Source organism: Pogonomyrmex barbatus, unplaced genomic scaffold, assembly GCF_055798465.1.
Source record: "Pogonomyrmex barbatus isolate J1 unplaced genomic scaffold, ASM5579846v1 scaffold5, whole genome shotgun sequence".
In the NCBI taxonomy this organism is placed as follows: domain Eukaryota; kingdom Metazoa; phylum Arthropoda; class Insecta; order Hymenoptera; family Formicidae; genus Pogonomyrmex; species Pogonomyrmex barbatus.
Window position 1 is genome coordinate 12,310,126 of NW_028297149.1, and position 15,981 is coordinate 12,326,106.

General features: G+C 38.5%; 1 protein-coding gene across 16 annotated transcripts in view; it reads right to left on the minus strand.

Moving 5' to 3' along the window:
- cora (erythrocyte membrane protein band 4.1 like coracle) overlaps positions 1-15,911 on the minus strand; it is a 26,720-nt gene extending 10,809 nt beyond the window's left edge. For 3 of the 16 annotated variants that reach the window (XM_089081813.1, XM_089081812.1, XM_089081798.1), the window contains exons 1-8: positions 15,149-15,911; positions 2,767-2,985; positions 2,528-2,675; positions 2,143-2,437; positions 1,644-1,982; positions 1,392-1,564; positions 923-1,065; positions 71-157 (exon numbers count right to left, since the gene is read on the minus strand). In XM_089081813.1, the coding sequence (XP_088937939.1) occupies positions 71-157; positions 923-1,065; positions 1,392-1,564; positions 1,644-1,982; positions 2,143-2,437; positions 2,528-2,675; positions 2,767-2,964 (1,383 nt within the window). In that variant the 5' untranslated portion in view covers positions 2,965-2,985; positions 15,149-15,911. The other 13 variants (XM_089081804.1, XM_089081800.1, XM_089081799.1 and 10 more) reach the window with 13 other exon arrangements.
- Positions 15,912-15,981: the final 70 nt, after the last annotated feature.

The following is a 15,981-nucleotide window of genomic DNA, read 5'->3' on the forward strand; positions in this document are numbered from 1 at the left end:
CACAAAAAAACAATGTTAATAAGTATACAATATGAATTGAAGCAGAAGTGTTCCAGATAAAATTTTATACCTTTCTCCCACGATCTGCATCGTATTCTCCTTCCAGGCTACTGGTACTGCTAGCTGATGTTGTTCCAGCGCTTGTTTTTCGTGTGAGCTATTAGGTGTTAGTTATGTGTCAATTAATAATAAGGATATCGATGCTCCAAAGAAAAAAAAAAATATTTTTGTTAATCTTATATGTCTCTTTCTGATATACATTTATGGAATGTTACTAATGTATCGAATCTAATTTCACCTTTATAAAAATGTCGAAAAATACGTGATACGCAACTCTATAATGTGTCACATAATATAAATGATCATGCTTTTATTGCAACATATATTGCAATATGTATTAAATCCGAATCGATGTAATGTGCGTTCAAATTTATTGCAAATGCGTAGATAAGTCAATAAGTAATATCGCGTAAATCGATAAACGTATTTGTACAAGATTAGTAGATAATCATGTAAGAAAATATATGAATTTACTCCACTGACTCATCCATGCATTAGTGAGCCAATTGGTGTTCCGCGCGACTTCCCTAATAGAAATTTTTACAACAATATTAATATTATATATATATATATATATATATATATATATATATATATATATATATTATTACATTTTTTTACAAAATTTATATTTGTTAAATGTTCAATATAAATTATATTTTTTATTAAAAAATTAATTTGAAAGCGTAGACCGCACACGAGAGTCAAAAATTAGAACATACAACATAGTTCATAAATTTGGCTGTCAGTCGAAAATCGATTTCACGTTCGCATGACGAAAATTCATGCATACTCTACATTCTAGCAAATTATTTTAAATATATAAAAGAAATTTTTTCTAACAGACACATAAATATGTTACCTTCTCTTTTTGCTTCTTGATTGGACTAGGCCGTCTATCTATATGTTCTATATCATCAGGAAGCATTTCAGGCTCATAACTCATAGTATGCCGTTTGCTTGGTTCGGAACCATACGTTTCAATCGGTTTAGGCCCACCTAATGCTGTACAAGGCAGTCACACTACTTCAACATCTTAGTATAACATAGATATAAGATATGATTATAAAAAGGCACTTGTGGTTTATAGTGGACATTCTGAAAATCTTTTGCGGAGAGTAAAATAACAATTTATAAAATCAATCAAGAAAAATACTATTCTAATAATGTAACAAAAATTCATGCTTGTGCAAGCTTATCCTAATGAAAAATTTTTAATTCAGATATACTTCCGAACATGATATGATAAATATGACATGATATTAAAATTGTAGCAATTTAAATCTCTAACCAAACCATCATTACCCGTGAATAGTAAAAATTTTATTTACCATCCATGCTTCTGGATGTAAGTCGTCGGCCACTCAAAGACCTCTCAAATTGCGGAGGTTGCCTATCGATAGGAGTCTTTTTCGTTTCATAATGAGTTCTTCCAGAATATCGGAAACGAGATCCTAGATGTGGAATTATTCCTACCTTCTTCACAGGCTCTGGACTCATAAGTCTATTAAAAAAATTTCTCACTTAAGGGGTATCATAAAGAAAAAAGAAATTACAAACTAATTGTAACTATTATTGTTTACCTGAAGAAAGTATGATGCTCCACGCATACTTTCCATAATTTTTTCGCCGCTCTATGATTCGCCAATTTGAATCCAATTGTAGATTCAAATTGTTCAAAATCGCCTGGTCTGATTTTAATGTAAAAATTATGTCTCTTGTAAGATATTTTTAATATCTTTGGCCAGGCAAATCTATTAATCCTCAAACGATCTCTATAAACAAGAAGGCCCGAGGCGCATACACCCAACATTATATCAACACCTTCCGAGTCTTTCGCGGGATGAAGATCTACACCATACATAGCTAACTTTTTCGCATTCTCGAGATAATGTAATTCTGCTTCAGCGGGCGTCTGACCCCTAAAAAAATGAAAAAAAAAAAAAAAAAAAAAAAAAAAATGAAAAAAAAAAAGAAAGTTTTATTATTTGACTGAACAATCAATTAATTCATTTTTCTTTTTTTTTCTTCATAAAAAAGATAATAATTATATAAAAATTATATAAAAATTATAAAACTAACTTATGCGTTTTATGAAGATCCATCACTTTCTCAATTAATTCGGGCGTTTGGTTGGGGGCAAATTTAAAATCTTTTAAATATGTCCTTCCATGTTCCTCAGGATCGTAATCTCCGACTTCTGATTGAACCAGATAGGAGCCTAGAAGAGCGTGTGTCACAAAGGAACAGAGTAAACGCCCTGTAATAATATCGTTTCTGATCTGAAGGCATAGTTGATAACGAGTGATGTCTTCTTGCAATTGAGCTGGATCCGGTGGGTAGAATTTTACTTCAAAATTGAATTTCCATTGTTCAGCTAAAAACATATTAATTTTAGCAACAGATCCTAGTACATATTGTTGTATTTGTCATTATCAAAACGGAGATTTTGCTATGGTTTCTATACTTTTTACAAATTTCGTAATTCTCTTATGAAGATCCAACCAATTGCGCGGATCATGTCTGTCTTCGTAAATAAGACCAAAATAATCTTTCTCCAGTAGATTCATGCTTTGACAAATCATATCGAGAAGTTCTTGACCTTTTGCCTTCCTCTGTAACCCAATTTTTAACATCAACAGACATGCACAAAATAAAATATATTTTAATTGGCACACTTAGTGATTCTTCTTATAGATGACTCACATCAATGTAAAAATCCTTTGTTGTGCCGTCGAGAAGAAGAACTTTAGCAAGAGCCATCTTTCCTCTGCTAACTGGGCTTTTTGTGAGCGTATTTGTCCCAGTCTCACCCGTGTCAGTCCCATTCTCCGCCGTTGTCTCCACATTGTGTCTCGTTGTCGTTGTCGTTGCAGTATCAGCGACCTTTTGTTCTTCCGGCATATTTTTGCTTTATTCGTATACCTAAAATAAAATGTATTACTCTATAATATTAAAACGAAAATTAAAAAACACTTATGTTATCTCAAATAATTTAGATTTGTGATTAGAGAATCTTTGATTACGAAAGTAACAGATTTGGCTTTTCGTTTTTATATTACGAAAGAACAATCATTGCTTTGGGGAATTCAAAAATATCAAAATATATATATATATATATATATCTCAGATTATAAAATTCTGACATTTCGAAAGAAAACGCTGCACGTGTACTGTACTGATTCCTTTTTATAATTGTGATGTTGACAGAAGAGAAAGACGAGGAGAAAGACAGAAGAGGAGAAGGTCGCGTGTCGCAATGTGGTACGTCTCGTTATAGATCCCGTCTAGACGACTTGAGGGTGCCACGCGGTAAAATAATCAATATTTCGCGAGAACTCGCAAGTCCAAGTGTCTCGCGGTACACACGCTGGTCGCGATTTTGTTATTAATGAACAACAAGGGTACATAGTCGTTGTTCGAGGGTTCGTCGAACCTCGAGTGTGTATCCTTGAGGATAGGTATCCTTGAACTTCACAAGAGCAACGAATAGAGTAGGTATGCATGGTATCGATTGCGCAAAGGCGTCATTCGTTTCTAAATAAGAACAACATGTAGTTCTATACATAGCTCGTTTAAATATTAATAGAAAAAGTAATAAGCATTTGGGAAATTTTGCAGATGAGACATTGTGTGCGTTTTTATTGCATCGTTGTATCATTGACTTTTCACAGTACAGATTGGTATGCGTAAATATGCACCGAATCATCATCATTTCCATTTTCCAAAAATCATTTTTGATACTGTCGAAGAAATTTTTCAATCAGGACAAAATGTAGACATTTCAATCTAAAGTCTTTTGAGTTTGATTTGAAAAGTGGCGCATTATTCGAATCGAATCGGTTCATCAAATGAACCTCTTGCCTCTTTCTCACGAGAGAGAGAGAGAGAGAGAGAGAGAGAGAGAGAGAGAGAGAGAGAGAGAGAGCGAGAGAGAGAGAGAGAGAGAGATAAGAGACATATTATTGTATTTCATATTTCGTATAAGACAGGTAGCGTAATTACTCGCAATCGTAGAAAGGTTTAAGGCAAATATTCGGCATAAAAAAAGAGTACTTAGAACAACGCTAGGAACACCGACCCTGACCGACACGCTCTGTAGAATGCAGAATTTGCATCGAGCTGCCTGCAACTCGAGTCGAGCGTAATCGTGGCCCCGTTCAACAGCATTGGACAAACAGTAATTCAAGCACAATTGCGCGGAATTAGTGCCGCACAAAACTATCGTCGTTAACATGCCTGAGCTCCCGGAGGGCTTCTTAAGAGCATCGCGAACTGAGACTAATAAAAGTTGGATCAACTTGAGTGCTCATGCTCGCGAGTGTAAGAAGAAGATTTATACAATTTCTCGCTTTCAAAATTCTAATTTAATATAATTAGCAGTGAGGAAATGGGAGACTCGACGATGCAGCTTTAATGAAATTTACGCACTCTTGAGAAGAAGATTAAAAAAAGATTGAAATTATCGATTGCAACAAGTCTCTCGCTCTGATTAGATAACGTAACAGCTCTACACTATTTTTACTATATATTCTCTAGTGATTCGACGATCGAGTAGGCGCGATTAATGAACATTCGCGAATCAACGATAAAAAGTACTCGAATAAAAATAGTATCTGGTATGATAAAAGAAAAAGAAAGGTAATGTCTTCATTAGCAATTTCAAGCAGACTTATGACTCGCTTCGGTGGATACACGCGCCGATAAATCCGCCGATAAATCGCATATACACTATATTTATAAGATGTTTTAAGTAGTCCGAGAATCGCAATTAATTTGGTGTGGTTTTCTTTTTTTTTTATCATAATTATAATATTTCATTTTTTCATATTCTCCCGATTAAATAGAATCCCATTAAAAAAATATTTTAATTCTATTGGATCTTAAAGAAGACTTTCGACCAGGTAATCGGTCGAATATGAATAGTGTGCGAATTCGACGAGAGAGAAATGCCGTCATCGCTGGAAGCGGGTGGCCTTTACACATGCTCTTTACTGGACTGATGAGGCAATACTGACGATTACTTAGTCGCGATGATGACGCGATAGTAACAACGACGAGGATCGCATGTACATACATTATTTTGCTCTACAAGAACCGGTATTTCGTCATCGTACGAATATATTTCGTACTTTTTTCGGCTTTTTCGGCTGGTAATTTACTAACAAATTTATCGCATTTTTAGCATTTTAAAACTTCCATTTTCTAAATTTTTTTGACAATTTGAAATTGTTATAATTGAATCTTTTTGGCAAAAATTTGATTCGCCGAAGATTACATGTTCTCAATTTTCGATATTATATATTCTGATGAATTTTAATGAAAATTGTATTGTTCGAAATAATTATATATATTTTACAAAAAAGAAATTGCAGCTCTTCATTTTCCTAATAAATGTTTTCAAAGTAAAAAAATTTTTCGGGAAACAATTTTTTTTATTTTATGAGAATAAAAGAATGTAAAAGTTTGCATTATACTGTCAATTAGAGACTTTACTGCTCGTGTCTGACAAGGCATGAATTCTTTCATTAAGACGGTGTGTCGTTGAGAGACACGCACGGAAGCTGACGAGGAGAGAAACGCATTGTGCGTGTGCGCGTAGGCGTGTGCCAGAGATCACGAGACCGATCCCTCTCGTTCGTAATCAGCCTTTTGACACACACGTCCGAGCTTGAAACCCACGCGGTGCGCAGTGGGGCAGGAAATGAAAAAAGTCACTGAAAGTCTGCTTCCATTCTACAAAAACTTAATTTTTATTTTTTAATTTTTATTATCTCGACATATTGCATTTTTTTACTTGCATCAAATATAAATTACAAATTAATTAGTATTATTATTATTATTAAATATAAATAAGAAATTAATAATTATTAATTTGCCATTTATATCACAGGTGCCACTTGTACATTTAAGTTTGCATTATATATTTTGAAATCGACGTTGTAATAACTTCAATTACATATTCGATATGCATATTGATAATCTGCATCATCGTAATATACATACAAAAATAATGTAAAAAATTTATGCATTGAAATGATAGTACGGAAATAATTAAAATCATAATGTGACAACACAGTTACCGAGCGTACAAGTTGATATACAAGACTTAAAGTGTGAAAGAACATCTTTTTATAAGCTTTCTCGAATTCTATCTCACTATACGAGACCGTTCACAAAAGGGAAGCTTGAAACTGGAAAGAAGATTTAAAGGGCCAGCCCTTACCGGTGGCGGCGGACCGGCGCCTTTCATAGGGCCCTTTAAAGTTTAAAGGGCGAAATGAGAGAACCCGACCACCGTTCTTCTCTTACCGTTATCTCAAAAGCGACGATTCAGCTTTACCCTACCTACCAGCTCTCCTCAATACCCCCTCTTCGTAAGACTCTTTCAAAGTCATCATCCGGCAACATTCGGATCGTCTTTCTCGAACCGACAGAAGCGAATTTTTCAATCATTTCGATCTTTCACGATTGTTTCTTTCGATCCACTTATATTTTTAATGCTAGATGTAAACGCAATTATATTCCCACTATCAACGATACAAACAAACAGGAAATAATCGCCGTCGCGACACAAGGGCGACGCGGAAGGGTTCGACGAGAGGGTGAAATTACTGGAGGGTGGCCGGTAATAACGACTTCTACGAAACATGCCTTACAACAGCCAGTCGCGCGACTCTGCCACTGATAACAATGGGAAGATAAGGATGTTCATGTCTACTGCCGGACGCGCCTCTAACGCGTTTTCTTTTTTATCAAAGAAACGAAGAAGGAACTGTAAGGGCACATCACGATCGATAGACGGCACGAAGCAGATAGACGGCAGATTCGAGAGAAGGTTGAGAAATGGAACGAAGAATAATAAAGACTACTATGCTGATTGATCGCGGGGAAAAACAAAAATAAAATAAAATAAAATGAAAAAAGAATCTGAGAGTCCAAAAATAACGTCCAAGAATAAAAAAATAGATCAAAAGAATCGTAATGTCTGTCGCGCATGTTATATAAAGCTAAATATATATGTATTGTACGCCCTTTTCCTCAATTATGAATTTAAAAAAGCAACCCTTATCGTGCTGTAGACTCGCAAGGAGAATTATGTATATGTTTTCTTGTCTGCCAACCGACCAATCCTTTCATTTCTCATGAAACGAACTTGTCTCTCAGCAATACGATTTTCAAAAGTCTATGGCACATTCTGTGAAAGAAGAAACACTAATACAAATAAACAAATAATAATAAAGAAATATACAAATGTTTTTGTAAAGTACAAGATTAAAATATAAAAAAGATCCTAGACAATTCCTTCCGACGCATTTCTTCAATATTCTTTTGCCTTCTCCCGATTTTTGAACGTTTTATATTTATTTTCTAAAGCAAGTAATTGCGTTAAATAATCGCAATCTTCAATCTTCAAAATACTTTAGCATAATAATTCATGGACAGAGGAGGCTCAAATCCCCAAAATAAAAAAAAATGTTAAAGTTAATTATAATCAATTATAATCTACAACTTAATATATTTTTCATTTAAAAAGAGGAACGGGGAGATATTTTAAGTTCTAAGATATCCAAAAAAGCAATTTATTAACGCAAAGAATTGCTGTTTATCTGTTAACAGAATTGATAACTCCCTCGCTCCCTCCCCCCCCCCCAAAAAATTAGAAATATTACGTCCGTAATATTTCTAATATTATTCAATTATATAATTATCAATGTAATTTTTTAATAAGAGAAGAAAAAATAAGCTTGATATTTTTCGTAATGCAAAACTCGTCAATCGTCTTATCACATTATTGATGAACGTCCAGTCCAGTGTAATGTTTGCGTGTCGCAAATATCTTGATAAAACAACGATACGAGTTATTCACAAAATGTAGGGATATAAATGTCTGCGACATTAACCCAGTTTTTCTTAAGTACAGATTATGCAGCAAAGAGAAAAGTATTCGTGTCAAGCAAAAAATGATGTCTCGCATTATACACTTTCGTATTGAGTAGAAGACCTTCTTTTTGAATAATCGCGTGTACATCATATTGTATATGCGCGGGGAATATATTTGATCGATAAACTCGACTATTTTAACCATTCGCCAAAATTAGAAAAGATTTCTGGTAGAACAGAAATACTTATAACAGCTTAAACGCCGTTAAGAAAACTGCAACGTTAATAAAAAAAAGTTTTAAAAAAATTGTCTCTCTACATTATAAAATATTTATAAACAAATGTATATCCTTATCTGTAAAGTATTTAAAATTATTCATTATACAAGATATACAGAAGAAAAGTAGATTAAGTTTTTATCGCTTTCTAGTATTTTCTTTAACGTGTTACGACTGATAACAACGTTAAGGACGATTAACACATGGCTCTACGTTTTAACCTTGGATACTTGGATTGCTGATACATCAAGCATGTTTCTCTTAAACACCGCGGCGAAAACCTACCATGTATATTTTTATACGCGAGTTTCTGTGCGTAAAAATGGACGCGCAGATTAAAAAAAAAAAAAAGAAACCAACGAAGAAAAACGTACGATATATAGTACATTTTGATCGACGACGTCACACGCAAGCACGCGTGACTCACACTGGAAGAGACATATTGAATAGACGTATGTAGACGTGCGTATGACGCGTAATTTATAATAATTACGAGGACGTTCCCATATTGTATCGACGTTCGACGAGAACTAAACGCATTACTAGAATGTGCTTCATTCTGCAACGGATCGCTACAAATTATCACGAATATTACAACATAACGGAAGAATTTATCCTACATTTTTGTAATTTTCATCATGTTCCGCAATACACGTTATAAACACGTTATAAACTTTAACAAAAAAAAAATTCAGAAATAATTCTTCTTCAATATAATTTTCATAAAGCAAAATTTAGCTTCAAATTTTTCAAAAAATTTATAGGTAAAATGATTTACACACATCATAAATCACTAAATAAACTATAAAATAAATACATCGTAAATCACTAAATAAACTGCGTTTTAAATTCTCCGACATTTTGCTGTTTCTAACGAATATGAATAACATTCTGAGAAATTTCGTTTACCTCATCCTCTGAGAGTTTACGACTAATTCATTATGTATATTTACTACCGCCATTCATGGCGGATGTCTTACATTGAAAAAGATAAGATACTTTCTATCTATTATCTCACAGTTCGTATTTAAAATTCTAGCGCAAAAAAAAATAAACATGAGCACGAATCTCAAAACTTTGAACGGTTCGCATCGCATCACATTTTTTTATCGCGTCTGATTTGCTTTGTTGTAGAATGTATTTATCTGATTTGTCCCGTTGCGTAGGTCTATGGAAATCGCCAAGCCGATAAAAGAAACGTCTCGCGTCCCTGATTTCACGCTCTTTCAGTGGAAACGAAAGTGCGAGATGCACTGTGAAAACGCGAGTCACGAATCAAGAGTAAATGACAGAAAACAACAACAACAACAAAAAAATGCTAAACTCCGGAAGACTAAACTACGATGCGAAGCACCAGAAGCACAATGAGGTTTCGCAGCCGGTGAAGTGCGTAAGGTGCAGATTAAACGCGAATCACGAATCCACGACAGAAAAACAAATCAAAATGGCTAGATTCACGCGTAGACTTAACTTCTCGAACTTCTATCCAGTTTAGGAATTTAGTTAATTTAATTTAAAGATGAGAATATTGATGAGAAATAACTTTTTAACAAAACGTAATAGATCAAAAGATGTAAAATATATATGTTATAGCAAAGAAGAGATAGCTTAATATGAAAAAAAATAAATAAATAAATAAATAAATAATGCAATTCTGTGCAAGAATTAAGATCCGATGCATTCAAGTTCATTCTGAATCACAACATGGTAGGTAGTGCTCATTGTTAGGTAGTGCCACGTAGTGAACGTGACCACGCCTTATTGGCGTTCACCTTCCAAGATCTGGTTGGATGTCTCATCGTCACCATTTCCGCCGGAGACGCTTGTCACACTAATTAAATGTGAATGACATATTCAAATAAATCGAATATTTAATAGATGATATCGTGTCACTTTGAAAAGATACAATGTTGTTACGTAGTAAGAATAGAATAGAGAGATTTAAAATCTTCCCCAACGCGCAAAGTACATTAACATTTTATTAATGTTCCAACATCACGCGCTTGAGAATATTTTCATAATTAAAATTGACGAGCAAAATAAAAAAAATTAAACTGTTTCCCGTTTAATTGGAAGAAACAAGAAAAATGATGATTACGCCAGTTTAACGCCAGCAAATTGTAGCGCACCATGTCAAGTTCCCATTCTAACAGATTTCTCAAAGTAATACTAGAGTTCAATGAACTCTGTATACTAATCACAGTGATTAATTGCAATTTGGGTAATGTAAAACTGTCGCATATACTAGATGACGAGTTCTGTTTCAAAGTGACTATATTTTAAAAGATTTAAAGACATCCGTGTGTACATCGGATGAAAAATAATGTAAAGAGAAAACGAAGAAGCAATCTGTGATTTCACAACGTCTCTGTAATGCACAGAATTGTGCGGCAATAAAGCATGATATAGCATAGCAATTTGGTTCAAAGCGTACGCGATAAAGATCGCGGTATCGGTAATTCGATAATATGCACCGGCGATGCAGCGGTTATTGCGTTAAGCGTGCTGGGCATGATGTAGTAATGTATTACTACAAAGTGAGCCTGCCTGCCCACGAGCCTGCATCCGTTCGCTTAACTAAATGGCTTATGGCAAATGGTTATATCGGAATTCTAAAAGCGCGCATCACACCATATTCCATTGTAATTGACAATTATAATATATATATATATATAAAATATTATATATATATATATATATATATATAATTCTCATTGCGCATTACCAAGCTTGATCCACGCTTGTCAGGAAAAACCGTTGGATCACGACGTGAACGATATTACTGGGGCGTTCACGCGACAATTGTATTCAATGCCATCCCCGTACGTACGGTATTACCGAGTGAATAGTCGTGCGGCCGATTCCACGTCTCCCTCTCAGCTGCAATATCAGATTCCTTTCAATTCAAATGACGTCACCATAGTCGTACACATTCGCATCTGGAGAGCCATCGCCAGCGCCAGCGCCAGCGCCAGCGCCACCACCACCGCCACCGCCACCGCCATCGCCACCGCCGCCGCCAACGACGGCGGCGAGGATTCAAGCTGGCACAGGAAGTACTCGCTACGATATTCATGTTTACGGTATGGAGCATTCATCTTGATCGCTAAAGGTACAAGGTGTATGAATAGCCCGCCTACGCGAGATGCACCGATAACGACCAAAAAGCATGACAAACTGCTGAACTCTCCCGTGTTCCTTTCATGTTGCGGTCGATTCTACGAATACGCCGGGAAACGGGGAAGGGCCGTCATTAATAATTTTAATGTTTTTCATGCCAAACGAAACCTACCCTCGGTTCGCCAGCATGACGATGAGGAATATTAATATCAAATAGCGATTAACGCGATTTTAATGTGTTGAATTTTAAGAATGCGTAGAAATGTCTATGCCAAAACGCATCGATAACTCACAAGAGTGAAAGTAATCGTAATTTCTTTGAGAAACGGATTAGAAAGTTTTAAAAGAGTGACTTTCATGTCACGATAAAACGGACGCAACATTGTGACGAATGGCGAATCTATTCTCTTTTCACATATACAGAGATACAGAATCCTGACGACCGATTAGATGGTGTCCGAATTATACGAGATATGTTTAAAAAAAGCTCTGGAAAAGTCGACATTACCGTTTGCTTCCGGCTGCTCTCTCGAACACCTGCACGCGTGAATGCGTGCCTCGCGTACGTACGCGTACGTACCTTCGCGAACTTGTGACACGAGTACCGGTAACCGGCAACCGTCTCGCAGACGACATAACGGGGCAATATCGCGTCGCGATACCCTGACAAAAATTGTATCGAGATTTAATATATTAATATATTTCCAAAGAAACGAAACTCGGTGTGCGCGAGGGATCGTTCGCGAAATGAGAAGGAAATCTTCGAAAAGATTTCGACAGAAATGATTTCGTCCTTCGAGTCCTGATGAAATTATCCGAAAATTTCAGATTGAAATGTTGCCGCCAATATCTTTCGATCGGAATTGGAGGGAAGAAGTAGTTGTGAATCGTGCGCGCAGCTTGAAATTCACACCATCGATTACCATAGAGCCGCAAGCGCAGCCAGAGTGACGCATCTTTTGAAAATAGTATGCATAGCTATGCAGCAAAACGCACAATTGACCCAATTGAACCGGTGGATGTTTATGGAGAGGGAGAGAGAGGGGGGGGAGAGAGAGAGAGAGAGAAGAGAGAGAGAGAGAGAGAGAAGAGAGAGAGAGAGAGAGAAGAGAGAGAGAAGAGAGAGAGAGAGAGAGAGAGGGGGGGGGGAGACCAAATCGGTTTCTTGCCAAGGTTAATTACTAATTCCTGCATTCTATGGATACTTGGAATTATGCGCACAACTGGTATATGATATCTTCAAGTTTGGATCAATGAAGGAAAATACGAAGGAATTTACGAATTAAGGAAAATGGCTCTGGAATATTTATAAAAATCTATGGAATATCAAAAAGATCGATAAAAGCTCGAGTTTAATAATATTAATTTAAAAAGTAAATATATCCAGTCACAGATATAACTACTTAATATTTTGATTCCGTGAAAAATTAATCAGTATGGTGTGCACTTAAATTCGATCGCGACGAGACACGCTCGGAAATGATGCGATGCAGCTTTTTATCACGCAAACTCCAGTTTTCAGTTATGCAAAAATCCTGTTCACGGTCAACTGGTGCATATCCGCATCTTATTATTAAGAGCAAAGGTTACAAAAGAGGGAGAGACGTAGGGAATCGGCAGATTCGAGTCAAGTGACTCGGAAGCACATCGGGCGTACTGTGCTCAACGATGTTCAGCGACGTTCATATATGTATACGTGTAGAAAGTATACGCGAATGCGCGTGGCATACTATCGAGAAGCATTTTTGCCTTCGGGGTCGATCATCGAAACCGGAACGGGACGCGTGATGGTTGACGGTGCCGGTGAAACGGCCGGAAACTGAAGGCAACTCCACGCAGTCGCCTCGTGGGAAGCCTGAAATCCGCGCGTTAGCATCGACATTTTCGCGCGAGGGAATCAAAGTTGAGACCGACCAAAGATGAGATATTATCCATAGATTTTCGCACGAGCGTCGATGGAAATTCAGAAATGGTCGCAGCGTTAAAAATTGGGAGAATGACGGAGAGTTAACCCTTCTTTTTCTCTGACTAAATGAAATACTCGTGATATTTCTAATACTTGACATTTCGGTAGGTCGGGAAGAATCTTATATCGGTGATGATATTATTTATAGCCGCGACAAGCTGAAAATAAAGCGTGTGATATTTTTTCCTGGTTGACAAGATTCCTGGTGCCACACGATACGGCGCCACACGGCGATTGCCTGTCACGGCGCTGCTTGGGAAATTTGTCGACGCACTCGCGGCGAAACGCTCGATAACGCTTCCCGCTCTTTCTCGCTTTCCCGTTTTCCCACTTTCCCGCGATCTCCGGCACACGTTGCGAGACGCGCAGAAAACGGATATCTAGAAGCGTCTCGTCATCGACAATAATCCCGCCGCCCCTTGCTCGCTCATTGACGTTTCAGGCGCAATTGATGAACGTAACGGCGCGGCCGCGATCAAACGCGTAATTTCGCGTCGAAATGATCGGACACCTTCAATGATCGGATCTCTCACGCTGATTAAGCGCGTTTTAAACGGGATTATTTTAACCGAGACAGCGCGATGACTTAAGCTCAAATCAGGACCGGCTTTTTTCATCTCCGGTGCAATTTCCGACTGTAGGCACATCCGTGTCCGATTTCCAGCTTTCGATCACTCTAATCAGAGAGATTGCTCGAAATCACAAATTTCAGGAAAATCATTCTTCCATTCAAATTTATCATTTATTTATCGAGTGTGAAACTTTCGACGAAAAACCTGTTTGGAGCACTCTCCATCTTCGCTTACGCACCGTTCTTTCTGTCGGAACACCCGGTATGTGCACGGTTATTCCCATAACCGATCCGTGCCATCGACGCTCGATATCCGTCCCGGCTACACAACGCCTCTCACGTAACCCGCGCTTCTTTTTGTTACATATCGCATGACTGTTACATGTTACACCACCACGCATAAGTTGGGCGCGTGGCGTGGCGTGGCGTGGCGTGGCTTAATGTGCGAAACAACGCGACCAACCGAGGAAACAACTTTTTGGCGAATACGTGACGTTTACCTGTCACGATTCACAATGTGTCACAATCGAAAGAGTCTTGGGAAAGCACGTTCGTACAACGCTCGAAGATGCACACGAAGAGACTCGAAGCTTGCTCTCCGGACAGATCGATGCATCCTGCATCGTCCCGGCGACGTGTCCTGTACCGCCGGCTCGGCCGCTCACAATAGTTTTCACAGTAGTTTTCGCGCACCCCACATATTTCGACGCTTCCCCCTCACGATGCAACCGTCCGGAATCGCGGCTTTATTCGGTGAGGTGAGGATTTGATTGCGAGGGTTGAAACAAACGTCGTTAATACGAAAACAAAACAAAATCCTCGGGATCCAAGATGGAACGACCGTTTGGTTGGGAGTGACGCATTCGGATGACATATAATTGTCAAAAAATCTCACGCGTTTACTTCTCGGTAGAGACAAATAATAAATACGAATCAAATATCGTTGGCGATCACCCCTTTGTCGTAGACTGATGTGATTTGCCCGTGGCTCAATTTTCGGTTTCGAAAAATAATAATGCGGTATACTTTACACAAACTTGCGTGTTAAAAAGATTGTAAAATAATATTTTGCACGTAGTTGCGAATCTACGGGATATCTTTTAATTTCGCGTCGTCAGTACCTATTTTCGAACGTGACGAGCTTATTCCATCGTTTCGAATCTCGCTCCTCGATCAAAAGCTCGTTGGCCGCGCGTCGTACGCGCGCGGAATCAGGCGGGATCCCTAGGGACCGGCGACGGGATCGAGATCAGAAAGTGACACACTTACCTCTCTGTGTGTGTGTGTGTGTGTGTGTTGCGTGCGTGTGTGTGCGCGCGCGCGCGGTGTGTGTGTGTGTGTGTACGATACGCGAGAGCAGCCTCTGCCGTGTACGACGCACCAGCGCGAGGAAGCGCGACGCGCGTGGCGAACAATGACACGGGCGATCGACGGGAGGGGTCGAGAGGGAACAGGGCTTGGTTCTCCACACAAGGCTGATCTTCTCTTTCCTCGAAGCCTAGCCGGAACGAGGGACACCAGCTGTCCGTAGCGTAGCGTACCGTAGCGTAGCGTAGCACGTATAAACACTTTTTTTTCTCTCTCTCTCTCTCTCTCTCTCTCTCCCCCTCTCTCTTTCTCTTTCGTGCTCCAACTCGAGCAAGGAGACGGATCACGTCCGGATCACGAAATGACGCCGAATGGGACGGGGGCCACGGCCCTTCTCACTCGCGCCATTTTCAAATAGTCCTTGGAAGAGCGGCAGTAGCGGCTACTTTGAGAAATTGCGTATCGCGAATGACGCGACGCGGACGCCGCGACAGATTTTTCTCTTCTTTCTCTCTTTTTCTCACTCGCTCGGACCACGCGTTTCCTACTTTTCTTCTTTATTATTTCACCGGTCCACGCGCGTAATTACGAGACGACGAGCGAATCGCGTTGAGCAGCGTCACTAGGGCGTTACCGCACCGAATATCACCGCGGCACTGCCCTCGACGTTCCTACGCGCCCGCCGTCATGGCCGACTGCGACCAACCGCGACTGGGAAAAACAGAGTTTCTCTCGTGACGCAATCGGACGAGCACGTTCCGATTCACTTGCATTTTCTCTGCCAGGTGGCGTCA